This window comes from Actinia tenebrosa, unplaced genomic scaffold (assembly GCF_029948245.1).
Source record: "Actinia tenebrosa isolate PJP-AT-01 unplaced genomic scaffold, QUT_ActTen_1.0 PGA_scaffold2__45_contigs__length_23673736, whole genome shotgun sequence".
NCBI classification, from domain to species: domain Eukaryota; kingdom Metazoa; phylum Cnidaria; class Anthozoa; order Actiniaria; family Actiniidae; genus Actinia; species Actinia tenebrosa.
Genome location: NW_028292579.1, coordinates 11,900,340 through 11,925,530, shown reverse-complemented (window position 1 = coordinate 11,925,530; position 25,191 = coordinate 11,900,340). Strand labels below are relative to the sequence as shown.

Sequence of the window (25,191 nt, the reverse complement as noted above, 5' to 3'; positions counted from 1 at the left end):
CTTTTTCTCTTTAGAAGATAAACTTTTTAAATGCCGGCAAAACGTATCAATTTTAATGTCATCCAACATGGCTGCAATCACGTGTTCGAGCAAAACCTCTATAGTCGATTTGCAATTATTCCTAATAAAATAAAAGTACAGATCAAAAGATACGGCGGCCATGAAACAAGGAAAGAAACTGTTGTGTATGAATATATGACTAACCTGGTGGCTATGAAAACTAGCAATTCAGGAGTACATATGACGTCATAGCCGCCATTTTGGTCGACTTAATTGTCTCTCATCATGTCAATCAACATGGCGGCCACGTCTTTTGTCTTCTTATTTTTGGGGGAAGTGATGTACGCCAATAATAGACCCCTTGCTCTGCTTGCTGAGAATATTCCCAATGTTGGTCCAATAGCAGATTTTATTAGATTTACTCTATTGCCTTAGCCTCAAGCCATTGTTGCATTTGGGCGGTCAGTTTCTATACATTTCATTTTGTATTAACCTTAACCCAAATGCCTCTACTCAAAACGAGTGTTTGAAGGCAATAGTTAGAGAGTAAATCTAAAAATCAACTCTTAAATTTCAATTGGAATTTCGGTGGATGAAGAGCTACTCTGTGGAAATTCCACTGCTAAATCTAATTTATTTTTGTTTATTTATTTTTATTATTTATTATTTAATATCTGTTATTTAAAGGACAAAACAATAAACCGGCTTTTACTCTTATGAGAATAAACAAAAGTTGAGGTGCACTGGACATTCCATTAATGGAAGAGCCTATATAGGACGCAATTGATGTGAATGTATTCATAAAAATACTATGAATCGGACCTAATACAATAAATAGAACGACAATAGGTATATAATAGATCTTTTCTGAATTAACTAAGTGCTATGTAGATTTTCCCTTCCATTCTTGTCTTTAGATTCTCATTCAATTTGAACATAAGGATTTACCATTCCCAGCAAATCTCTTGGGAATAGGATTCCTTATTTATTGCATCCATATTAAAAGGGAAAGGAAAGAAATCCTACTCAAGGGAATAGCAGGTGCACAGTACCTTTTTGGCCCGTTTTTCCTCATGGGCAAGATAGCTTCTTTCCCAGTCTCGTAAAGAGAAAGGAAACGACCATGGGAGCGAGGCTGGAGGTATTTTCATACATAGTCTCACCTTATTTCAGACAGAATTGTAATGTAAGGTCTTGCAAATTCTTCTCGAATTCACCTGAGTAACCACGAAACAATGGCTTTTAGGGTTGAACTTGATAAAATACATTAAATGTATGCATGAACACATCAAGTCCTACTTCGACTTGGAGCCATCGTCTTATGGTCATTCAGGGAAGTCCAGGAAAGGTCAATAGTCCCTTTCACAGTTCCCTGCGCCATCTTGAAAGGTAGCCGTATCTTTGCATCGTAGCGAGACGAACGGTGAGCTTGCAATGATAGAGACATGTGAATAATTGTTCAAGGTGTTAAAAAAAGGTCTCTATCATTGCAAGCTTACCGTTCGTCTCGCTTCGATGCAAAGGTACGGTTACCTTTCAAGATGGCGCAGGGAAATGTGAAAGGCGCTATTGAAGGCAAGGCTAATTACTTGACTTATTGGTACTTTGGAGTCCATCCTTGCGTCTGCAATTTCCGTATTTTCAAGCGATCAATCTCGCTCGTCACCTCTAGTTCATCCAGCATCTTATCATTTAAATCCATCAACAAGCTCCCATCTACAGTATTTGCTCTAAATGTCTCGACGTATCTATGTAAATTAAGGTTTTTCAGAGATTCTGACACTTCATCTACTGTCAGCGTACTAAGATAGTCCACGGAACTAAAGTCCTTGCCTCCCTGCTCCTTCGACCTTTGCAAACGAGACAGAAATTTCGCAATGTCTGTTTGTTTGTCAGCTTTTGCCTCTGAAATGGGTTCAACGTAATGGTAGTCCACAGAGCTCTCCATGTCAGTGGTAGACTTGGATCTCTTCAAGGCACTCGTGATATCTTTTTCAGATTTTCAATTTTTTAAAGTATTTTGCTCTTCGTTTTTTTCGTGCTTTGAGAAATTGAAGGTGGAACATCGTAGAGAGGGAAAGATGTTGCTGAAGATCCGGAATCAGACGAAATGGACGGCCCCAAATCGCTTAGCTGTCGAAGGGGTTTCTTTCCATTCCGGCCCTCTTCAAGATGAACGATTGTGTTTCCTGCTCCAACTTCTTTTGTCATGCATACATATTTCTCCTGGTTCTGTTCTTCTTCTTCTTCTTCTTCTCCTTCTCCTTCTCCTTCTTCATCTTCTTCTTCTCCTTCTTCTGTATCTGTCTTGTACGAGTAACGGCTTGGTTGTTTTGGGACAAAAGGAGGAAGACTAAGGTGACCATGTCCACTCTGGAACACATTATCATTAGTATCGTATCTAAGGTTCTTGACTATGGATGTGGGGCGACTCGCTGATTGACTCTGTTTGACTGGGACTTCGTCATAATCATTTGTCTCTTCGGTAATGTCACGAGAGTTGTTAAATTGTAATGGAGGAATGTTACTTTTTGCAAGGTGTCCATCCTTCCCATTGTCACTACCACTGCTATCACGACCATGACCGCCACCATCTTCCTCATCATTATCATCATCATCAGCAGTTACTGTACCAGTACCAGTACCATTACCAGAAGCAGCAGCTGTAGCCTCATATTTCTTACTTTGTTGCTGTTTGAGTGATTCCGATTCACCAAAGTTAACTTCTGGTGTTATATCCTTGCAGAAGCTCATATCTACATAAACATCTTCCTTTTCGTTGATTAAAGTAGTGGTTTTGGCGCTTTCGTCAATATCATCAGCACAAGTCCCTTTCTTTTCCGTCTCATCGTCAAGACAACTACTGAAAGCACAGCTGTCATTTACTGTTTGCTTGTCGTCACAGATTCCCGAAGACGTAGCTGTCATGTCAGGTGTCACGCGATTTCGAGATCTTGGAATCGGTTTCCTAGTATTGCCTTGTTTAAGTAGAGAACATTCTTGCTTTTTTATAAAATTACAGCCATATCTGAAGCTTGTTTCATTAAAATTTATCTTAAAACTTCCAATTCGACAGAGTTTTTCAGTCTGGTAAGCGCTTCGTTCGCTCTTGTCCAAAACTGGAATTACTCTGATGTCTAGATCGTGGGGAATTGTGAGCAGAGTTCGCTCCTTACTTCCGTGATTAGCGCCACACGACGTAGCAACCACCAGCTTCATAACAAACGCTTCCTTGAGAGAAAATGCTCCTAATTGATTAAATCCTGTAGGGCAGCCAGCATTGATATCTCTTCTACTCGTTTTCAACAAGTTGTCCTGAAACTTCACCAAAACGGGAAAGTGTGGTGTCTTTGCAACAACTTCCTTGAGAAACAAAACAGAATGTTCAAAGTCCCCGAGTGTCTTGAACTTCGCTCGGTACGAAAATGGAATCAAAATTTCTCGTTTTTCTTTGTTTGTGCACTCGCAGATTAGATAGTTATCATCGTGTGGATTTGTGGTGAGCCTTTTTAATTTTAGCACGTCTCCCATTTTAATGTTTAATTCAGAATCATCATCACATGCTTCGACGTAAGTCGGGAAATCTTCGGCCAGTTTTAGTACATCATCATAAAATTCCTGATAGATTGGATTCGGGAGCACCTTTACCTTCGCTGGTGAATTTAATGGTACATAGAATTCGCGATTTCTTTCATCTGTGGCTTTAACAGTGTCGCAGTTTTTCACCATGTGCAGGTGAACCACTTCGAGAGCTGACAGAGTCAATTCGTCTTCATTGCCATAAACTCCTTCGATGACTTTGACGATTTGAGGCAATGGATATTCATCGATGAAAGTTTTAAAGTCGTACACTCTCGAGTTCAATTCAGCCATAACGATCAATCCCAAGAGAGAGGTTTAAACTTTCGAACCTCCTCGCACCCGAAACGAATAATGAACCTCTAATTCTGTATACGGGCTTTTGTTATAATTCGTTTCAGTCGTCAGTCGCTATTTCCTCAATGCTACGCATAAACAAAGTAAACATCTTGTCCAATAGAAATTCAGTACGAACGAGAGCTATTTCACAGTTTTCGAATAAATAGTTCCTAGACAAATACTAGATCGAAACAAAAGGGTCAGTCATCTCCAACTGTGACCTCAGCACGGAAGAGTAAATAAAATTTTCAAAAACTTTTCAATCAATCTCGCTCCTTGTTTTGCAGAAATATTTTCCTTGAAAAGCTTTTTTTGGAAAAAACCCAAATCGCTGAAGGCCGTCAGTCTTGCAACGAAAATAACAGACAAGAATATATATTTTAAAAAATTAGTAATTCTATTTGTATTGTCTGCAATAACCTTGCATGAATCATAAATATTCCTTCTCATACTTATTAATAATGCATGAGGAAACCAGCCAATCACTGGGCTATTTTTGGGTGACATGATGTTACTTGAAACCTGGTAAAGTCCTCTGAAAGGACTGAATTCAGTCTGAAATAACTGGAACAAAATTAATTCTATATTCCTAATTCCTATAGGACTGAATTAATTTTGTTCCAGCTACTCCAAGTCGAATAACTAATGAGCATGAGAAGTCATTTCAAAGCCTCCAATATCGGACTGGCCGGGATTTCGAGTTGCGCCTCGGACTGGAACTAATTGCTTGGACTTGAAATCGCGTCAAGTCCGACATTGGAGGCTTTGAAATATTACATGAACTCCGTTTATGTTATAGAAAACGTTTGAAAGTGTTTTACGTTTTTCTTAAAAAATCTTATCAAAATATTCTATTTTGGCTAAATTTTCTTCTTATTCACGGCAAGTGCATCAATAAATATGAGCACTGATATGAGCACTTCAAATGAGAAGGTGAAATAATAAGCGTAAATTTATTAGGTTAGTCAATGATGTCGCGATATAATATGTAAATTAACCATTTTAAACAATTAATCGACTTGTAACGCAATGGACCACAGGTAGCCCAAGCTTGGTTTCTGGTGGGACTGGTGGGGATCTTAAAACGGGCTAAATTCAAAAAATAACCACGCAGAGCGAAAGAAGTGCTATTTCTCAATGATCGGGTAAAAGTTCGAGGCTTTATTTCACGTTTCAATGATTTTATTGAAATTTTTGATGAATCTCCATACATTTCCTTATAACAGGACACCACAGAAACCAAGCTTGGGCTACCTGTGAATGCACTCGACGCGTCTGGATAAACAAAAGGTATGGATGTTGTTAGCCCACAGCGGGGACACTCAAGAAAACTATATATATATCAGTTTTTTTTTTCTAGACTTCATACGAATTCTTTACTTCTTATTTTTAAACCGGAAAATAATAATCCATGCATTTTGGCAATTCTAGTTATTGTTTTCAGTGACCTAAGTATCAGCCCCAATGCATCAAGTCCCTTTTTCGTGGTGCAAAAGAAATGTAATTTGTTCTATTTGCAGACCTATAGGCGTGAAAAAGCATGTTTTCATCATGGATATACGGGTGTAACATCTCACAGATGCCCTTCCCAGGTGGTACTCTTAGATGGGAACAGAGGTGCATATGCACCCATGAAACTCATCCCAGTAGAACTATTCACTGTAGTTACCTCTCTTCAAGACCTTCAGCTCAATGATGCTTGCCCACTATGGAATCTGTTGGTGCATGTTACGGTTCGATGTTTATTAGATTCTGTAAGTTAGCCATGCCCTGACTTTAATCAGCCCAAAGGTGGTTTCAGGGTTTGATCTGTGAGTTAGCATTGCCCAGACTTTGATCAGCCCAGAGGTATTTTCAAGGTATCGATAAAATGTGAAGGTTACGGCACATATTGGTTAGGTATCGTAGAATTCTCATGTTTGATGCATTCATGAACAAGTTTCACAATAGTAGCCGCATGTGAGTCTGTGACACGCAGTTCATGCAATAGTCTTTTATCCAAATTGAGCAGCATTTCTCCGTCTATTTTGTTTTGTTTGAACGCCTTCTCATACCTCTCAAGGTTGAGAAACTTGAGAAACTTCAAAACTTCAAGCGGGCTCCAACTTTTTACATTTTTGCTGTTGATGAAATCCAAACCGGGCGGAGCCTTTGGCATCTTTTGAGGACATTTAAAAAACGGCAGTTTGTTGTGTCGATCAGCTTTTACCATCATGAATGGGACCTCTGAGTACAGCTTACGACTTTCCCCCGATTTTTCATATCTGATTTTAAGGTGGACATCTTCTGAATCATAAGATATTTGAGTGGTATCAGAAGGCATTTTGTGTTCCATATGATCTTTTTTAATTTCCGATTTAGTTTCTTCTATATGCGACCTTGATCGTTCTCTTTTTGAAGATTTTAACTCATTTGGGTTTAGTTGGGGTCCTTGGCTTCCTCGATCACTAGTGAAGTTGTAATAATCTGGTTGAGCTTGTTTGTGAGTGGACTCACAGAGAATTTCGTATTTGGTTGGCAAATGGGGTGCTACACTTGCCATCTTGACATACCCACCTTCTCCTTCTAGGTTATCAATGTCAAGTCTCTCATTTATCCTACCCACATCTTGATGTGTACCCCCTCTAGTTTGATATGGGGCTCGTTGCTCGTCCTTCTTATTTGGTTCACTAGGAAACTTTCTTGGGAGGGTTTTTGACTTCATGATGGAGGAATTAGGAAACGAGCCGGCATCTTCCGCTCGCCTAGCGGCACGCCGTATAGGAGGAGGTGTTAAAATGGGACGATCTTGTCTCATGTACGATTGTGAAGGAATTCTTGGGGGAATAGGCGGTGGTTTCTGTTTCTTTGAAATTTTAGGAGGAAGAAAGGGTGGATCTTTATTCACATGAATGCTCACGCCAGTTGTTACCGACGCATTGTCATCGTCAACGTGTGGAATGTCCTGATACTCAAGACTAGCCAAGCTAAAGAGCTGGTGATTCCAAGAGGAAGGACCTTTGGTGCCATCTTCCTGGAACACAACCCAGTGCTGATGCAAGACGCCAATCTCCTTCACCATTTCTGCTGTAGTTTTCCTATCAATTATTTGACAAAGGCGAGTATATTCTGGACCGCCTCTTGATTCTGCTGTCGCGGCGTTGACGATGACGTCCTCAACAAGAGGAATTGAACTCACAACGACTTGCCCGTCTGACACCTGGCTCGCTATGACGTCACGATGGTCTATAACTTCGTGTAGCGTGACGCGTTCCAAACTGCTTAACAATGCGGGGCTCTTGGATGTACCATAAATCCTTTTGATTTTAAGTTTATCGCCGATAAATTTCACGTTTCGAGGAAGCCTGCAAAACTCGACTGCCTCTTTAAGGGGGATGCTTTCAGATGTCAGATCTCCAAGAGTCTTAAAAACCCCTTTGTAACTGAAAGGGATATCCACATCTGCGCGATTTCCATCCAGAAAAGCACACTTCAGATAATTGTTTTCTCGATCCTTTACCTTCTTTTTAAGTTTAAGAACGTCGCCTTTTTTGATTCCCAAAGTCTCATCTTCTTCAACCACTAGCACATGCGCGGGAAAATGGTCGAACAGCTCGCCTACATTGTCGTAGAACTTGTTATAATCTTTCCAGATCACTTCAACTTTGGCGGTGGAGTCGTGTGGCAGATAAAACTCATTCTTCAGAGAATCAGTGGCACGAATTACCTCTTTATGTCTTTCGCAATGCAGAACAAAGACATCGTTCGATAACATCTTTACCGGTTGTCCTTTCCTTTCATTGTTTCCTTTCAGGTTCGTTTTAATGCGAACAACTTGAGGCAGAGGAAAGAGATCCACGAACTTCTCTAAAGAATATTCTTCACTGCTCCATTTAATCTTGCTTATATCTGACATGGTATTTGATCGGAACATCGTTAATATTTTAGTTCTTTCAAAGGCAATGTACCTTAGGAAGGAAATAAGCGCCAATTTTTTCTATCGTCAAAGAGCTGTTGTTCTTTAGTCCTGAATCGACTGTACTTGCCATTATGAACTATTCTTTATGATGATGTTAAAGTATTTACTTCCTTTCTATGCTCGAATGGCATAACCAATCAGTCAAATTATCTTTGGTCCAGTGCTTATGCCAGCATGATGAATATTACATTTAGTTCTCGATGCAAAAGACCTTGTAAATACAAAGTCAGAAGTTATGACACAACCATGGGGAAAGGTACGATCCTTTCAAAAAAATACTGAATACTGAATCCTACATATTAGCGGAGTGGATCGAGGTGATAAAAATGGTACTTATTTGTGTATTTAAAAAAATATGCATAACATCATTTGCCCCAGTTCTGGCCAATATTCCGGTTTTGTTTCTATAGAAGCTAAGCATGCAACCTAGCTAGTATACAGCATTCTGTATTTATCATGCATTTGTAGACATTTGAAGACATAATTTCAGTTGCTTGTGTTATACCTGAATTAAAAACTAAATAATAAAACAGAACCATTTTGAAAAAGATTTCGAATAAATAATACCTATACAGAGCTTTTAAGCGTGACGTCAATCATATGGTACAGCGACTTCCGAGTATAAAGATTTTCCTTATTTTTTCTTCAAGACAGGGTTTGTTGTCCAAAGTTCTAATTGTTTCAGATGGAAGTTAAATCATTTGGACCTTTTTCGTTTTATTTTAGAGGTTTTTGTAAGAAGATGGACTCGGAAATACGTCACTCCTATTTTCTCGTTTACGCGAATTAATCAAGTGAGACGCAGGCATCGATATCAACGGATTTAGACTGCGAGACTGCAGCTTCTGCAGTTGATAGGCGAGAAGGACGCAAGTGTTACGAGGTGACGTCATCAGCCGTGAGATTGAGCACGTCAACAAGTAGTATAGTCTGCCAGTTTGTTGGTCAATTGTTTTTTGAATAGCATTTATTTTGGTTGCTTACGGTGTATACGATGTGTCCGTAGATCTGTGTCATCTGTGAGATGATTTGCAGTAATGTTGGTTCTCTCAAAGCAAGCAAGCTTAGCTTGCGTATATCAAGTTCTGGATGCACGAGGGAGGTAGCTAAGCACGAAAGAAGCGTAGGAGTCGCACGAGACCTAGCCGAGTGCAACTCTAGCTTCTTGAGTGCTTAAGCAGCCTTCTTCGTGCATCCAGAACTGGATGTACGCACAAATAAGATTTGAACATTGGTTTTATAACGATAGCAAAACCTTAAAAAAATATTTGTTTATCAAAAAAAATCGTCATTAATTAGCTGCCGCTAATCAATCACGTTCAGCGCGCACCATCCATTTCTGGATGCACGCTCGCGCACGCTAATTAACCAATCAGAGCGCGTGATGTATCGTGGCTATGTTATAATGATTAATTAATGTACAATGATTAATTAGCAAATTCAACTAATCATGCATGTAATACTTTTTTATTTTTATTACAAATAATGAAATACCCTCTGTTAAAGTTACAGATTGTTATATTTTCTTTTCTGTATTATAGATATAACAATAGGTATCGCTTTCATCTCGTGACAAAATGACAGCGAAAGTCTAAAAGCACTTGTTATAAAATTCATAGCACTTTTAATCGCAGATGATTAAATGCATTCCAGTGTCAGTGTTATACACACACTGATCCGAAGACCTCGAAGTTTCTAACTCTTTCTAGAGTGTGAGTCACTTCTCAAGCTCTTACTGCTATTTACACAAACATGCGAACTCTGTAGTTAAGATTCGCCAGCCTGTTGGAATTTGTTTTTTTACTGCTGCCATCAGTCTAAAAATATGAAAGGCACCAACTGATTAGGGTTTGATTGACGGCAGCGAAAAACCAAATTACAGCTACAGCTCGCAGGTAACGAATTCGCAAGTTTATGAAAATAACAGTAATTAGCGATTGATACACTCAAAGACAGTTTTATAGAATTTACCATTCATAGAATTTCGACTTCGTTTTTTCTCTTAGATAAAGATACAAAGTATTGTTGTGGATATATAGTGATGATGTACAACTTTGTTTTTAAAACAAGACCTGCTGTGATCGATTTAACCTCTGCTAAATTCAACTTTTAGAGTTTTCGGTCGATACTCTTTTTCTTTAGCAAGCTTTAGTATCTTTTCTTGGTGTTTTTGGTCTTCAACATCGAGTTCTAAGAGAGAATCTTCGTCCAAGCCTTCGAATAGTTTACCATTAATACCTTCAAGACGAAACTTCTCGACGTACCTTTCCAGGCCTATTTCTCTGAGACATTCCGAAATTTCATCGACTGTCAAATCCTTGAGTTTACAAGGCGTTTTCAGGACTGTTTTGCTGTCACTTTCGTTGTCTTTTTGCTCTCTCTTCAAAGAACTTCGAGGACTTTTTGTCACTTGGACATTCAATCTGTCTTCGCCACTCAAAGACCACTTTATGACTTCACATGAAACAGGTTGAGCATTGTCTTGACCATTGTGGTGCTTGCTTTTGACTCTTCTCTCGAAAGACGACGGCTGTCTTGGTTGTAAGACTGTAAGTTCTGTAACTACAATCTCTGGTGGCTTGTCATGATCATAGACGTGGTCTTTTCCATCCACGTTGATGACCGCTTCCATGTCGAAAAACTTAGTAAACGGCTCGGTATGTGCCTCAATTATCTTAGCTGTAGTTAGTGTACTATTGATATGGCTAGCGCGATATCTTTCGTGCGTGGCTTCACATGAAAAAAACTATACACTTGAGTGATTCTGTTGATCTTAGGAAGAGAGCGAGACAATTAGAATAACATTCAAAAATTCGAATCAATATTAATGGCAAGGGCAAGAGGTTTATAGGCACTAGGTACATGAAGTTCTACCTTCGTAAAAAAAGGACTATTTCAGTTATTTTACCGCCTAACTTGAGACAGTTCTTCTGATAATCCTTATCACAAATATTATCTATTCTTATGATATTTATTTAGTCAATGCTTTGCGCATGCACCGTGGGGACAGAACGGAATGGAGAAATTATAAATTTTAATGGCATTGAAAGATATTTTAAATGATTCTAGGACTTTTTAAAGAGTATGTTTTAAATATATATATATATATTTTTAGAATTGTTTTTCAATTATTTTTGTCTTGCAATTACAGGAAAATGCCATCTCTTTGGAGTAGTACAACATTTCAATAAGTCTAACAATTTGCCAAATTTTTTACTTCCATCCCTGTACTAGCTGTTTATCTAATTGAATATTTTCTTCCCGAAAGGATAAATTATGGCAAGCCGAATGTAGCAATATTCAATTCAGCTCGTTTATTCAACGTTCAACCATATTTATTCAACGTTCAACCATATTTATTCAACGTTCAACCCCTTATTCAACGTTCAACCCCTTATTCAACGTTCAACCCCTTATTCAACGTTCAACCCCTTATTCAACGTTCAACCCCTTATTCAACGTTCAACCCCTTATTCAACGTTCAACCCCTTATTCAACGTTCAACCCCTTATTCAACGTTCAACCATATTTATTCAACGTTCAACCCCTTATTCAACGTTCAACCATATTTATTCAACGTTCAACCCCTTATTCATTCAACGTTCAACCCCTTATTTAACGTTCAACCATATTTATTCAACGTTCAACCACCCCTCCCCAATCCCCTCCCCAAGGTTTACTCGTTCCCGGTTTCCTCTCGGCCCGACTACAACAGCCTCGGGCAGAGGGGAGCCTAGGAACAAGGTTGAAGGCGACCTGGCCTAAAACAGAGCCCAGTTACACCGCGTACGTTGTCAGATTTGATCGGTTACGCACGTGTTTGGATTTGGGCATAGTTATAATAGAGATTGGGGCAGTAATGGACAATAACAATAAAAAATACTTGGATGATCTGGCAAAATGCCTAACCGAGGCAGGAAAGATCTTAAATCAGATGAATGGTTCTTCGAATCCATCAACTTCTACTGGTCTCTCTAGCAGAATGGAATCTGCTATTTCTTCGGTCGGGAGAACAGTCAATAGAGCTCAATCTATGGTCCAGAACTCTACAAACAGAGGGCTTTATTCCCGTTTAAATGGACGAGAACGTCTGCGAGCCATTTCAGGTATTGTTTATACTTTTCTTTGGAGATCCCATTGTTCAAAACCTATCGTAGTTTTCGTGACTCAGGCTTACACGTGGTAAAAGCTGCCATTTTGTAGCGCTGCGCGAACGTAATAAAAATAAAATATACTGCAGTATGTCCTGCTCTCGGACCCTCCATATGATTCAAGCGTCGTTTTATAGTACTATGACTATGGATTTCACCGAAGTGTGGTATGCACACTGAGACGTTTGCTACTGTGCTAATAAACATAAACGTTGTAGTCTGCATTCCTTTCTACAGTCGGTATCCTTTTGATTAGGGATAGACCATTATATTTAGGGGGAGGGGGGGGGGGTGGTATGAGCAAAAAGATTTTTTTTAAATTATTATATTACATGGTTGGAAAAAAATATTGTTGTTGAGGGCTTATCATATTTTTTTTGCCAAAAAGTTTGATGTTAAGGCGAATCATTGATTTTGTAAAAAGGATGCTGTAACAAAGCCAGTTTAATTTTGATTAGCTTATTAGATGCAGAAGTTTTAACTATTGCTTATGCTTATTAGGTACTTCTGCCTCATCTGCACAAAAAAAGGCTAAACCAATGGAAAAGACTTTCGAGTTTGTTCTTGTAAATTCCAGGGGGCAGCTCAATGAGAGTGATTCATTGCTCTTAGAAGATGATGCCATCATACTGAGAGGCATTGTTACTCTGAACTCTAACATGAATGAACAAAACATTCGAGCATGCTTGGCTGAGGCAGTTGTTATAAAGTTTCCAACTGTGGCTCCACAGGATTTGGAATTTTTAAAAGCAATTAGAAGAAAATTGTCAAAGCCTGTAAATGCTGGTGAATTCTCCTTCAAAGAAGTAAAACTCCTTGCAGGCCAGGGAAGCATTTATATAACCCTGAAGGATGGATTTGAATGCTTGCTTGATGATTATATTCAAGGAAGAAATCGTGAACCCAATGTAGAAGGTGAAGAAAGGCAGGAAACACCAGCACCAGTCACTCAAGATGGCAGGGAAAATAACCATGGCCAAAATGTAGAGGATTATGAAAGCCTTGTTCCTTCTCAAAAGCCACAAGAGGAAGATGACGGCGACCTACTTAAGTCTGCATGGGGTGGGAACTATGATGTTGAATCAGCAGTGAAAGAATGCTTGAAAGCATGTGAGGCAGACAAGGCTACTGTAAAGGACAACTCCTCAATTCATTCTTTCTTTTATTAATTAGCTTATTTACATTCATAATATCATATTTTTATGGTTTAATCCTAGTTACGATACCTAGTTACGTTATTGTTTTTCTTTGTTTATTCCCGCTTTTGTTAGCGTTGTAAAATGATCCTTTAGCGTCACCACGCGCATATAAAAGGCCATAAGCGTCCCTATTAGCCAGTTTTTTCCAAATAGTTACTCGTAAATATTGATTGTGTATCCAAACTCCTTTCGAATACGTTCCTTTGGTAAATCCTTGGTTTTTAGAGGCAAGCGGGATCGATATGTAAGTACTCCTTTATTTCTTATTTAGATATTTTGTTCGGAAAACTCAAAACGCCCACGCTATCAAAATGAGTTTTATACTGCTTTATGCCATGATTATACTTATTATATTATCTTTCTTGCGAGTAATATTCATTTATTATGTTGTTGTTAAATGTATTCATAAAATGCCAGTTTTCTCATTCAAATCATGTTGGTAATTAGTTTTTAATGTGAGCTGTTACAATGTTGTATTGCAGTTTACGTATTGGTATCAATAAATTTGCGTTTACTCAGTGATCGTCCTGGTAGCGTGAATATTTGGTATCGCTCGCAGTAAAGTTCGCCCGCAAAAGCATCTTAGTCAGTGGTCGCGACGCCTGGGACGTGGGATTTTCGTCGATACGAATCTCGCCTGCACGCCCTCCTCGGTTGCCCCAAGGCTAAAACGCTTACAGCTACTAACCCAGTTGAGGTATTAAGATGTGCACAAAAATATATTGTGAAGGGACGACCACTTGATACTACTGAAACTGAGTCAAATTTGGAAGGAGAGGTGAACTTTATTGATGTGAACAGACAAAACTTGTTAAAAACTGCATTTGATGAAATTGAAGAGATTGAAAACCTTCAGCTCACTTTGCAAGTAACCTTTTATGGTGAAGTTGCACATGATAATGGGGGGCCAAGAAAGGAATTCTTCCGTTTATGCCTCAGAGAGATTAAAGAAAAATATTTTGACAATGGATTGAGGAATCTGCTTTCTGATGACTATATAAAGGTTGGCATCATCATGGCTCTTAGCATGCTTCAAAATGGGCCAGTACCAAAATTTATGGATGAATCAATGTTACAAGAGTTGTTTCAAGAACCCAAGCCCAGCATATGCATTCTTAAGCTACGTATGGGGTTTGCAAAGATTGGCTTGTACCAAATTGCAAAGGCTGTCCCACAGTTAGTACACTTGATGCGACCCTCTCAATCGTATAATCTTACAAGAAGAAAGTTGATTTCCTTACTTGCACCTTCCTTCTCAGATGAAGGGTCAAATGCAAAGAGGTATGAAATGGCTGTCTATGAGTTATTCTTAAAGTATGTCCGAGAGGCTACCAGTGGTCGTAGGGCAGCCATCACCATTGGACATATCTTACAATTCGCAACTGGTGCTGAAGAAGAGCCAGTTCTGGGCTTTGCAATTCCACCTAGCATCTGCTTCGCCACTGCAACTAGTAAGAACAAGTGGGCTTTTGTGCCTACTTCAAACACTTGCACCCAGACATTGTATTTACCCACTGGGTCACATGATTGTCCTCTTCCTTCTGAAGAAGAGCTCTTTGATGTATATGACAGTGCCTTTGTTAATGTTTATTTCGGTCTGGCATGAGTATAAGAAACTCCTGCCTCAATGTTACATAAATCATGAACAACCTAAAGAGATTCATTCACAATTGAAAAAAACTAGGACAAGAATACAATGATGAAATTTATTTTCTTCTGATATTTTAATATGATTGCCAAAAGCAAAGCACAGAAATGTAAACTTGAATGTTTGATTTTTTGTGTTCTAAATTTTCCGAAGAGATATATTGGTGTTGCTTTAAACAATTTCCACATATAAGCTAAAACCAAAAAGTTGTTACTGTTTATTTTTCTAAAAATGTTGAAGATATTTATGAAAGAAAATTAACTATGATATACATAGCTCTAAAAGATGCACTGTTATATTGAAACTATTATTGCTATTGAAAAATCTATTTGTTATTTCCTTTTAATTTTTGAAGAAATTACTGGTATGTCAATTCTTAGGTTGCTAATAGCTGGGATTTCATTTCTTAGAGCCTCCTGGGAAGAGGGATTTCATGTAATGGGACTGGGATATTTGAACCAAAGAACAATAGGAAAATGAAATTGAGGATTGAGTAAAACTGGCCGAGATTGTTGGATTTGAACTGGGATTGGAATAAACAGTTTTTGGTTGGGATATGGGATTAATAATAATTAGCACCCCCTTTTTGTTAAGGATTTCAGCTTTACATTTTTAGGAAAATTATGTGAAACTAGGGTGGGTGTAAGGGTGATTTCTAAAACACATCAAAATTTGTTATTCAAGGCAGAGTAACAATTCCAGGATCAATTTAAAGCCATGGCTTTTCTACAACCAATTCATATGTGCATTTCAAAACAACTTAATATGCAGTTGAAAACTATTACAATTATTTCTAGTATTAAACCTGCAGCTTATTAAGACCAAAATTTACAACCTGTATTCAGTCTTGGCACTTCCTGAGTATTTAGTTTTCATGACAGGTTCAGAACCCAAAAAATTAATGATCAAATTATATTATTTAGAAATTGATTTTTGTTGATGGTGGAGGGGGAACTGAACTCGGGGGGATGAAAGTATTAATACACAGAAGAGAAATTAGAAGAAAAAAAACTTCCTTACAGCAGACCCTGGATTACTGAGATGTTAATTATGAAATTTTTTATTTTTTATGCATAAATTCACAAACTACAGGTGAATCAATTTGGTTGTGTTGTATGAAAAATTAAAGCTCTCAGACTCAATATCACAATCTAAACTTTTAATGGAGACTAGCAATATGGCTTGCTATGGTGTACTACTATGTCAAATATATATAAGAAAACAATAGAACAAGGGTCTCCTACATCATAAAGTCCATTAGATTCATATCGAAATCATGGGGTTCGTGACTTTAATCTTTATTCATAGCATACTCATTTCATTTCTTCAATTATCTCTTGAGTGAGACTTAAAACCTGACAATATATGTCTACTCCCAGTTCACTTGATTCCTTCAGTGGATCAATCCTATCCAAAACGTATGCCTTTATTAATTCTTCATTATCAAGATCTATTGGCTCAACTATCACATTATTTTCCTGTCTGGAACGTGATGGACCTTGGGCATCGTATCCATACATGGCTAGATCATCTGGCTCTTCATCCACCAATCCATGCGCTAATGGATTATTGGCATGCATCATTCCATTTGTCCACATCTGGATGGGGGACCAGTTTCTCTCTGTACGTACTCTGTGGTGATTAAAAGCCTTCATAAATTCATTCATTGCCTTATTTATTCTGGGGATAAATACCAAGTGTAGAGCAAAAAGATGGACAGCTTCATTTACTTGGAGTATTCCAGTGGATTCCATGGCATAAAAGGTGTACTAATACAGATGGCAAACACATCTGAAAACATCTCGCCACAACCTTTCAATGCGCTGATTGTGAGTTGAGGGACCTGCTATAAAACTTCCTCTTCCTTCACCTCTAGCTTTCACCATGGCATCGCATACAAGGACATTCTCTACACCTTGATCCACTCTGATTCTTGATGGCCAGAGATCACCATCAGAATTAATTGCATTTAAAAAGAGTTCAAGAACAGTTTCTGAAAGGTTGTTTGAATTGCAACTTAAATACATTATTCTTCTGGAAAATCCATCGATGCATCCATGAATTACTAGTTTCCAACGAATCAACGAATGGTGCCCATCAAGATGCCATAGAGAGTTTGGCCATGGCACTTGATAAGTTCTTCGAGACACCAAGGCACCCCATCTCAAGACAGTGTTTTTAGGATCCATTCTAGCCATACTTTCTCTTATTCTTTGCCTTTGAATTCTGTAGCCAAGTGACTTTACGTAGCCAGCAACGTAACCCTGGCCAGTGGCTGATCCATGAGTTGACAAATATGTTTTAACTATATCATCCAGTATTTCGTCAGACAAGTCACTAAAGCCTTTCATATCTTGTAAATGAAATTCTTCTACTCTTCTGTATATTGTCCATCTTGAAACGCCTAAATATTCTGCAATCTTGGTCCAACTGAATCCTAGTGCACGAAGTCCTTCAAGGGTTTCACAAGAAATATCATACGAAGGCCTACCAGGTTTTAGAGAGCAAGTCTTGGTGGCCGCCATTTGCCCAGCAACAGTTGTAGGCGTGACAGATCCCATATTGATGTAATGTGACCAAGAATTCAACACATCTGTTAGATATTTTGACAACAACTCGAGTTCATTTCTATCACTTGGATCCACGCTGAAGCAATCACACAGTGTCCTGGTCAAACAAACAGCCATGTCAAGTACAACACTATGTGCTTCGGCAATCTCTCTATCAAATGGCTGCTGACTAATTTCCTTTGTTTTCTCGAGAATAGAGATTAAACATCTTGGAACCTCTTTCTCAAGATCGACTTTTTGATCTGTATCCGCCATATTCTAGACCACTGGGCTCTGTTTTAGGCCAGGTCGCCTTCAACCTTGTTCCTAGGCTCCCCTCTGCCCGAGGCTGTTGTAGTCGGGCCGAGAGGAAACCGGGAACGAGTAAACCTTGGGGAGGGGATTGGGGAGGGGTGGTTGAATGTTGAATAAATATGGTTGAACGTTGAATAAGGGGTTGAACGTTGAATAAGGGGTTGACCGTTGAATGAATATGGTTGAACGTTGAATAAATATGGTTGAACGTTGAATAAGGGGTTGAACGTTGAATAAATATGGTTGAACGTTGAATAAGGGGTTGAACGTTGAATAAATATGGTTCAACGTTGAATAAGGGGTTGAACGTTGAATTATAAGGGGTTGAACGTTGAATAAGGGGTTGAACGTTGAATAAGGGGTTGAACGTTGAATAAGGGGTTGAACGTTGAATGAATATGGTTGAACGTTGAATAAGGGGTTGAACGTTGAATAAGGGGTTGAACGTTGAATAAATATGGTTGAACGTTGAATAAATATGGTTGAACGTTGAATAAATATGGTTGAACGTTGAATAAATATGGTTGAACGTTGAATAAATATGGTTGAACGTTGAATAAGGGGTTGAACGTTGAATATTGCTACATTCGGCTTGCCATAATAAATTACATTTACATCTGAACTTTTCATGTAGTAATCAATGCGTCAATGCCAACGTCTGCGCACTACAAGAGTGTAAAGAACATACCATATATCCATGAAAAAGTTCACTAACAAAATTGTACATATTAGTGCAAAGTTAGGTAGGTCTACGGTCTACTGAACTTACCAATTTGTGCAAATTTTTCAAATTTTTTCACGGATATAATTTGGGTATGCACTGTACTGCTATAAGTAAACATCTGCCACTACCATTCAGTAACTACCTCTACTACAACCAATTTTAATGTTGCTAACACAATCAAACACTTGTATAAAGTCAAAACGTAAAAAATATAATATATAAACACCAAAAAAGTTTCAATCCTCAAGAGAAAAAAATTCTTGTTATTGACAAATATTCTTTTGTTTTTCTACTACTTGGACTTTTTTGCGATACTTTTTAAGCTATTTAAAATAATTTTTAAATGGTCAACTGACGTTTCACGTTGAACGTAAATCTAAAACTCTCTGGTGTCTATACCACTGCCTCTAACCTCTACCGACTAGTACTACTACTAGAGTGCAAACAATTAATCCGTGAAACACTAATTACTAAATAGTACAAAATAGTATTAATTAAACAATAGAAAGCAATGGAATTTGCATGAAATTGTGCTATTTAGTATTACTAAAGTTTCACGGTTATATTGTTTGCACTCTACTACCACTATCACACCACTATTACTGACACTAAGAACAAATCACTATGAGGCATAACAAATAAGTAAACACCGAGGTTAAGCAGATAAACAGGTTCTTTTCATTTATTGGTTCAAAATTCTCGGCATTAAAATGTGTGTGTGAACATAAAGGATGATTTTTTCTCCAAATTTAAACTTGAATATATTTTACTCAATTTAATAGCTAATTGACACTTTATTGGCTTCAAACAATTGTTACATTTGGGTCATTTTCTATACATTTCATTGTATTGACCCAAATGCCTCAACTTGATACAACATTGTTTGAAGGAAATAGAGAGTCACTCTGATATCTGCCATTGGAGGTTAATTATTTGTATATTTGTAAATGAGTGAGTGGGGGAAAATGTGAAGCAAAAATGTAAGCAGATTCGTTAAGTGAACTGAAGGCATTATAAAATTATTAAGTATTAGTTTTTAAATGGAAGCAACAGTTCCAAGATCAACAAGTATTTCATCTTATTCATCCCATTTCCAAATAATGAGAAAATCTTGAAAAATGCACTATAGAGTCCCGAGAGGAATTGTTTTGGGGGACAAAACAACGGATGTTTTTTTTTTTGGCATAGGAAAAGACGGCCTAATGTTTTGTACCCCAGAACAATCTGCAAAGATTCTATTAGGTAATCTGAAGAAAAAAACTGGGTTGAGTTAGCATAGAAGTGTATTTTGGACTTTATGTCACCTCTCTGGACTGTTTAGTAAACATATTTCCAAGATGGCGTTTATTTCGCTCTCTAAAACAGTCCTAAAATTCATTGTAATGCCAACTGGACCTAGTTTAATTTTCCTATTTAGAATGGATTATGCTGAGAGAGCGTAGCGAATATTGGTACTGACATTCCATAGAAATTCCAATAACACTAATAACACAAATTAACACTTGCAAAAATTGTGAATATATACAATCAGCTAGAAATTATTGAATTCCAAAATTGATATATGCAATATGAGTTCTCCATAATAGATATTTTTGGATGATATTTATCATAATTTTAACCACCATTCTCGGGTGCAGATATTGCGGTCACGCTATCTCCTTCACGTGACCAATACTTTGACTTTGAAAAATACTAATATAAGGAAAACATTTCTATTTTCTAAGTTTTACTTTGGAACATGAATGACTTACGTATGAGTAGTATATGTTATGTCTTTGGCAGCCATCCGTTGGTAATTTTAAGTATTTTTTGTATATGTAGTGGATTTTGGATTCCTAGACTTTGCAAAGCATCAGCATTCAGAGACGATAACAAAGACCCGTCAATTGTTTCCCTTTTAAATATCTCGACATACATGTCCAAGTGACAAAATCTTAAGACCTCACCAACATCTCGTATAGACCACGATTGAATGTTATGGGGATATTCAATATTGAGTTTCCCTTTTGGATTTTCATTGGGTTTGAGCTTCAGTTTTTCAATCATTTCTAGATTTAGTCGATCAGCAGTGGCGTTTACTGGCGTTACCTCACGATACTCAGCCGAGCTCCCTACAATATCACTACCAGACGAAGGCAACCTTTTCGAAACATTTAGATCTGATACACTTCGCCTCAATTTCTTGACTTCGCTTCCGACTTTTGAGGGCACTTTTTTCAACGGAGAAAAAAAGTTGCCAAACTTTTTGCCGCTATCCTTGAAGCGGTTTCGAGACTCGCTCCCGAAAGCTGACGGGCTCTTAGCGGTGCTATGAGAGCCCTCTGCTTCATTATCATCAAAACTCGGAGGAAGTTTCTCCGGATTCAGACTAATACTTCTTGACCTACCACTTTCTTTAACTGAAAGGTATTCCTCAAATACATTGTCATTCATCTCTTTCGGTGGTCTCGGTAGGCCTTTAGGAGGAACACTAGGAGCGCTTATAGAACGTGGCTTTGGAACTGGAGCTTGTTCGCGTTGCCCTGGTGTATAATTCCTTGGAGGTAATCGTGGTCCAACCTCACTGTAATTCGAAGGTGATTCATATTCCTCTGGTTCTTCTATATCTTCCATTATAACTTTACACGGACCATGCCTGATAAACCTTAAAACCAGCTGATCACTTTTGGTCTTGTCTTGAGCTATTTTGCACAGTTTGGCATAATTCTTATCACCTTGAATTGCTCCAAGTGCTGCGACAACTCGAACTTGCAGATCGGTCGGTAGTGGTAGAACCGAGTGGGCCTTTTGGTCTTCCCAAGTCGTTGTGAAAACAACTTTGTAGTGATTGACTGAATGAAGCTTAACTGGGCCTAAGATACCGAAACCAGAGGGACGATTTATGTCATAACCATCCTGTAACAGTTTTAGCTTGTTATCCATGAATTTCACTGAACACGGAAGCTTCCAGTATTTAATAACATCTTTAAGAGTTGGAGACGTAGTTGGACAATCTCCAAGCACCTTAAAACGTCCTTTAAAACTAAGTGGCAGCTCTACAGTTCGACCTGTTTCTAGCACTTGGCAAACGAGGAACCTCTCTCGGAATTTTTGTTTTGTTTTTATTAACTCAAGGACTTCATTAGCAGCGATGTTCAAAAATGGTAGATTCTGGTCGGATGCGGCAAATTTAGGAAATCCAATAGCCAGGGCTTCTACAGTGTCATAATATGCTGGTCCATCGCTTTTGTTGAGGATTTGGACTCTAGAATTCGAGTCTGCCGGTAATAAAACTTCCAGTGACCCTTCAGTTGCTTTCACAGTAGCTAATTCTTTAATACTATGTAGTGTTAGGAGTTGTGACGAACTTAGAGTTCTGTCTTCTTCGAATTCATCATGATAGCCTTCTTCTACTTTGACTATTTGAGGAAGTGGAAATTTCTCTAAAAAGTCCTTGAGAAAAAACTCTTCTCCGCTCCAAACTATGGAGTCTTCTCGGATATTCATCCCAGGACAGTTCGAATTGAAGCTATTATAGATTCATTTTAAGCGTTGATCTTGAAGACAAATATAATTTGGGCGAGATCAGTGAAGCGCAAGGAAGCGTATCACATACACTACGCGTTCAATAAATGATCAGAGGTCGTGCCCAGATTGTTTTCAAATGCATAAATAATTAACCCAGAATATCTTATACTCGAGGTCATTATGGTTTGGCTAACCTCTGGTGAATAATCAGATTCACATAATGGGAAAAGAAAAAAGGAGCGAAAAGGAAGTGGAACGAAGATACACACGAAAATGAAACATTGAATTTAACAGTTAGACTTTTCGAAACATGCACAAACATAGTTCACCATGTTTTTATATTTTGTCTAACAAAGCTTCATTGAATTAAATAAGTACAGCATCAGCGTAGAGCAGTTTTCGCATGACTGTGGGAAGCTCACGGCACGAACACGGTTATGACACCGCAAGGGATACGCCAGACCAATCACAATAGAGAGTTTTAGATTTACGTTCACGGCAAACGTGAAGCGTCAGTTGACCAGTGAAAAATTGTTTTAAATAGCTGAGAAAGAATCGCAAAAAAGTTCAAGTAATAGAAAAACAAAACAATATTTGTCTTTGGTGAGAAGGTTTGCAAGAGGTAAAGTGAAATACAGGAAAACGATGAAAACGTGGTCACGTTTGCCGTTTGCGGGGAGAAAAAAAGTCAATCTAAAACTCTCTAATGTACGAGAATTTACTCTTCATCCAATCAAATGTCCGAATCACGGCTGATAACACAACACGGTCACGCCAATGTCACGGTCCGACCAATCTGTGAAAATGTGTTTCATTGGTGACTTCAAAACGAGCGATAAGAATACTGGAAATACTAAAATAACTTTTAATATCTATAAAAGATGAAAAATATTTTAAATATAAAGCTTGAACCATTAAAATGAAGATTTCTTTGAAATGATGAGAGTATGTGGACCGCGTGGCACTAATGAAATAGTAGAAGATAATATAGGTAAGTTGTAGTGCTTGGGAACGAGGTTATTCCGGGCGAAAGCCCTTGGAATTAAATTCGGAAAAATTCATTCGGAAAAAAAACATCTATTTCACCCCGGCCTGCTCTCAGTCTGACCTCTAGCTCAGCTGGTAGAGCATCGGTAAGTACAATTCCGAAGGTCGTGGGTTCGAATCCCAGCGAGGTCGGAAATTAATTTTTCCGAATTTAATTCCAAGGGCTTTCGCCTGGAATAACCTCGTTCCCAAGCACTACAACTTACCTATATTATCTTCTACTATTTCATTAGTGCCACGCGGTCCACATACTCTCATCTTTGCATCATAATTACCGCGAGCTAACATCTATTTCACTATTTCATCTATTTCTGCTCTCAGTCTGACCTCTAGCTCAGCTGGTAGAGCATCGGTAGTACAATTCCGAAGGTCGTGGGTTCGAATCCCAGCGAGGTCGGAAATTAATTTTTCCGAATTTAATTCCAAGGGCTTTCGCCCGGAATAACTTCGTTCCCAAGCACTACAACTTACCTATATTATCTTCTACTATTTCTTTGAAATGTTGAGTTTCTCGTATTCAGTTCTTGACGTCAAGAGCAAGAAATGAAAAAAAAAATTTGGTTTTTTAATTAGAAAAAAATTAATTTATTTATTGATTACAAGCAGTGTGTCTTGGTTGGTTAGTGTACTGCGTGGTAAGTGAGAGGAGCAAGTGTGTCTTGGTTGGTTAGTGTGGTGCCTGGTAAGTGAGAGGAGCAAGTGTGTCTTGGTTGGTTAGTGTGCTGCCTGGTAAGTGTGAGGAGCTAGTGTGTCTTGGTTGGTTAGTGTGTTGCCTGGTAAGTGAGATGAGCTAGTGTGTCTTGGTTGGTTAGTGTGCTGCCTCGTAAGTGTGAGGAGCTAGTGTGTCTTGGTTGGTTAGTGTGCTGCCTGGTAAGTGAGAGGAGCAAGTGTGTCTTGGTTGGTTAGTGTGGTGCCTGGTAAGTGAGAGGAGCAAGTGTGTCTTGGTTGGTTAGTGTGGTGTCTGGTAAGTGAGAGGAGCAAGTGTGTCTTGGTTGGTTAGTGTGGTGTCTGGTAAGTGAGAGGAGCAAGTGTGTCTTGGTTGGTTAGTGTGGTGCCTGGTAAGTGAGAGGAGCAAGTGTGTCTTGGTTGGTTAGTGTGGTGCCTGGTAAGTGAGAGGAGCAAGTGTGTCTTGGTTGGTTAGTGTGTTGCCTGGTAAGTGAGAGGAGCAAGTGTGTCTTGGTTGGTTAGTGTGGTGTCTGGTAGGTGAGAGGAGCTAGTGTGTCTTGGTTAGATAGTGTGGTGTCTGGTAAGTGAGAGGAGCAAGTGTGTCTTGGTTGGTTAGTGTGTTGCCTGGTAAGTGAGAGGAGCAAGTGTGTCTTGGTTGGTTAGTGTGTTGCCTGGTAAGTGAGAGGAGCAAGTGTGTCTTGGTTGGTTAGTGTGGTGCCTGGTACGTGAGAGGAGCAAGTGTGTCTTGGTTGGTTAGTGTGGTGTCTGGTAAGTGTGAGGAGCTAGTGTGTCTTGGTTGGTTAGTGTGTTGCCTGGTAAGTGAGAGGAGCTAGTGTGTCTTGGTTGGTTAGTGTGCTGCCTGGTAAGTGTGAGGAGCTAGTGTGTCTTGGTTGGTTAGTGTGGTGTCTGGTAAGTGAGAGGAGCAAGTGTGTCTTGGTTGGTTAGTGTGGTGTCTGGTAAGTGAGAGGAGCAAGTGTGTCTTGGTTGGTTAGTGTGGTGTCTGGTAAGTGAGAGGAGCAAGTGTGTCTTGGTTGGTTAGTGTAGTGCCTGGTAAGTGAGAGGAGCAAGTGTGTCTTGGTTGGTTAGTGTGGTGCCTGGTAAGTGAGAGGAGCAAGTGTGTCTTGGTTGGTTAGTGTGTTGCCTGGTAAGTGAGAGGAGCTAGTGTGTCTTGGTTGGTTAGTGTGGTGCCTGGTAAGTGAGAGGAGCAAGTGTGTCTTGGTTGGTTAGTGTGTTGCCTGGTAAGTGAGAGGAGCAAGTGTGTCTTGGTTGGTTAGTGTGTTGCCTGGTAAGTGAGAGGAGCAAGTGTGTCTTGGTTGGTTAGTGTGGTGTCTGGTAAGTGAGAGGAGCAAGTGTGTCTTGGTTGGTTAGTGTGGTGTCTGGTAAGTGAGAGGAGCAAGTGTGTCTTGGTTGGTTAGTGTGTTGCCTGGTAAGTGAGAGGACAAGTGTGTCTTGGTTGGTTAGTGTACTGCCTGGTAAGTGTGAGGAGCTAGTGTGTCTTGGTTGGTTAGT

The 25,191-nt window shown here is 38.9% G+C and overlaps 5 protein-coding genes across 5 annotated transcripts; 2 read left to right on the top strand and 3 right to left on the bottom strand.

Annotated features, from left to right (window-relative positions):
* Window positions 1–38: 38 nt before the first annotated feature.
* LOC116306453 (uncharacterized) lies at window positions 39–8,016 on the bottom strand. Its single transcript, XM_089034063.1, has 3 exons — window positions 5,802–8,016; window positions 2,315–3,853; window positions 39–2,000 (listed from the first exon to the last, which is right to left on the bottom strand). Exons 1-3 carry the CDS (start codon window positions 7,829–7,831, stop codon window positions 1,595–1,597), a joined length of 3,975 nt encoding a protein of 1,324 aa, XP_088890189.1. The 5' UTR covers window positions 7,832–8,016; the 3' UTR covers window positions 39–1,594.
* A 3,503-nt stretch (window positions 8,017–11,519) lies between these two features.
* On the top strand, window positions 11,520–13,748 carry LOC148909263 (uncharacterized). Its single transcript, XM_089033909.1, has 2 exons — window positions 11,520–11,982; window positions 12,529–13,748. Exons 1-2 carry the CDS (start codon window positions 11,736–11,738, stop codon window positions 13,194–13,196), a joined length of 915 nt encoding a protein of 304 aa, XP_088890035.1. The 5' UTR covers window positions 11,520–11,735; the 3' UTR covers window positions 13,197–13,748.
* On the top strand, window positions 13,660–15,701 carry LOC148909262 (uncharacterized). Its single transcript, XM_089034062.1, has 2 exons — window positions 13,660–13,665; window positions 13,813–15,701. The coding sequence occupies exons 1-2, from the start codon at window positions 13,660–13,662 to the stop codon at window positions 14,830–14,832; spliced, it is 1,026 nt and encodes a 341-aa protein (XP_088890188.1). The 3' UTR covers window positions 14,833–15,701.
* A 317-nt stretch (window positions 15,702–16,018) lies between these two features.
* Window positions 16,019–17,807, bottom strand: LOC148909261 (uncharacterized). Its single transcript, XM_089033908.1, has one exon. It carries the CDS (start codon window positions 17,697–17,699, stop codon window positions 16,644–16,646), a length of 1,056 nt encoding a protein of 351 aa, XP_088890034.1. The 5' UTR covers window positions 17,700–17,807; the 3' UTR covers window positions 16,019–16,643.
* A 1,310-nt stretch (window positions 17,808–19,117) lies between these two features.
* LOC116294122 (uncharacterized) lies at window positions 19,118–22,153 on the bottom strand. The gene has a single exon (XM_031701655.2). The coding sequence runs from the start codon at window positions 21,946–21,948 to the stop codon at window positions 20,230–20,232; it is 1,719 nt and encodes a 572-aa protein (XP_031557515.1). The 5' UTR covers window positions 21,949–22,153; the 3' UTR covers window positions 19,118–20,229.
* Window positions 22,154–25,191: the final 3,038 nt, after the last annotated feature.

Excerpts from the sequence above, each read along its gene's own strand:
- LOC148909261 (XM_089033908.1), bottom strand. The coding sequence starts at position 17,699 with ATGGCGGATACAGATCAAAAAGTCGATCTTGAGAAAGAGGTTCCAAGA.
- LOC116294122 (XM_031701655.2), bottom strand. The coding sequence starts at position 21,948 with ATGAATATCCGAGAAGACTCCATAGTTTGGAGCGGAGAAGAGTTTTTT.
- LOC116306453 (XM_089034063.1), bottom strand. The coding sequence starts at position 7,831 with ATGTTCCGATCAAATACCATGTCAGATATAAGCAAGATTAAATGGAGC. Across the intron at positions 3,854-5,801 it reads ATACCTAACCAATATGTGCC|AGTGTACGACTTTAAAACTT; the intron begins GTAACCTTCACA and ends ATTGAACTCGAG. Across the intron at positions 2,001-2,314 it reads AAACAACCAAGCCGTTACTC|ATCTGAAAAAGATATCACGA; the intron begins GTACAAGACAGA and ends AAAAAATTGAAA.
- LOC148909263 (XM_089033909.1), top strand. The coding sequence starts at position 11,736 with ATGGACAATAACAATAAAAAATACTTGGATGATCTGGCAAAATGCCTA. Across the intron at positions 11,983-12,528 it reads ACGTCTGCGAGCCATTTCAG|GTACTTCTGCCTCATCTGCA; the intron begins GTATTGTTTATA and ends TATGCTTATTAG.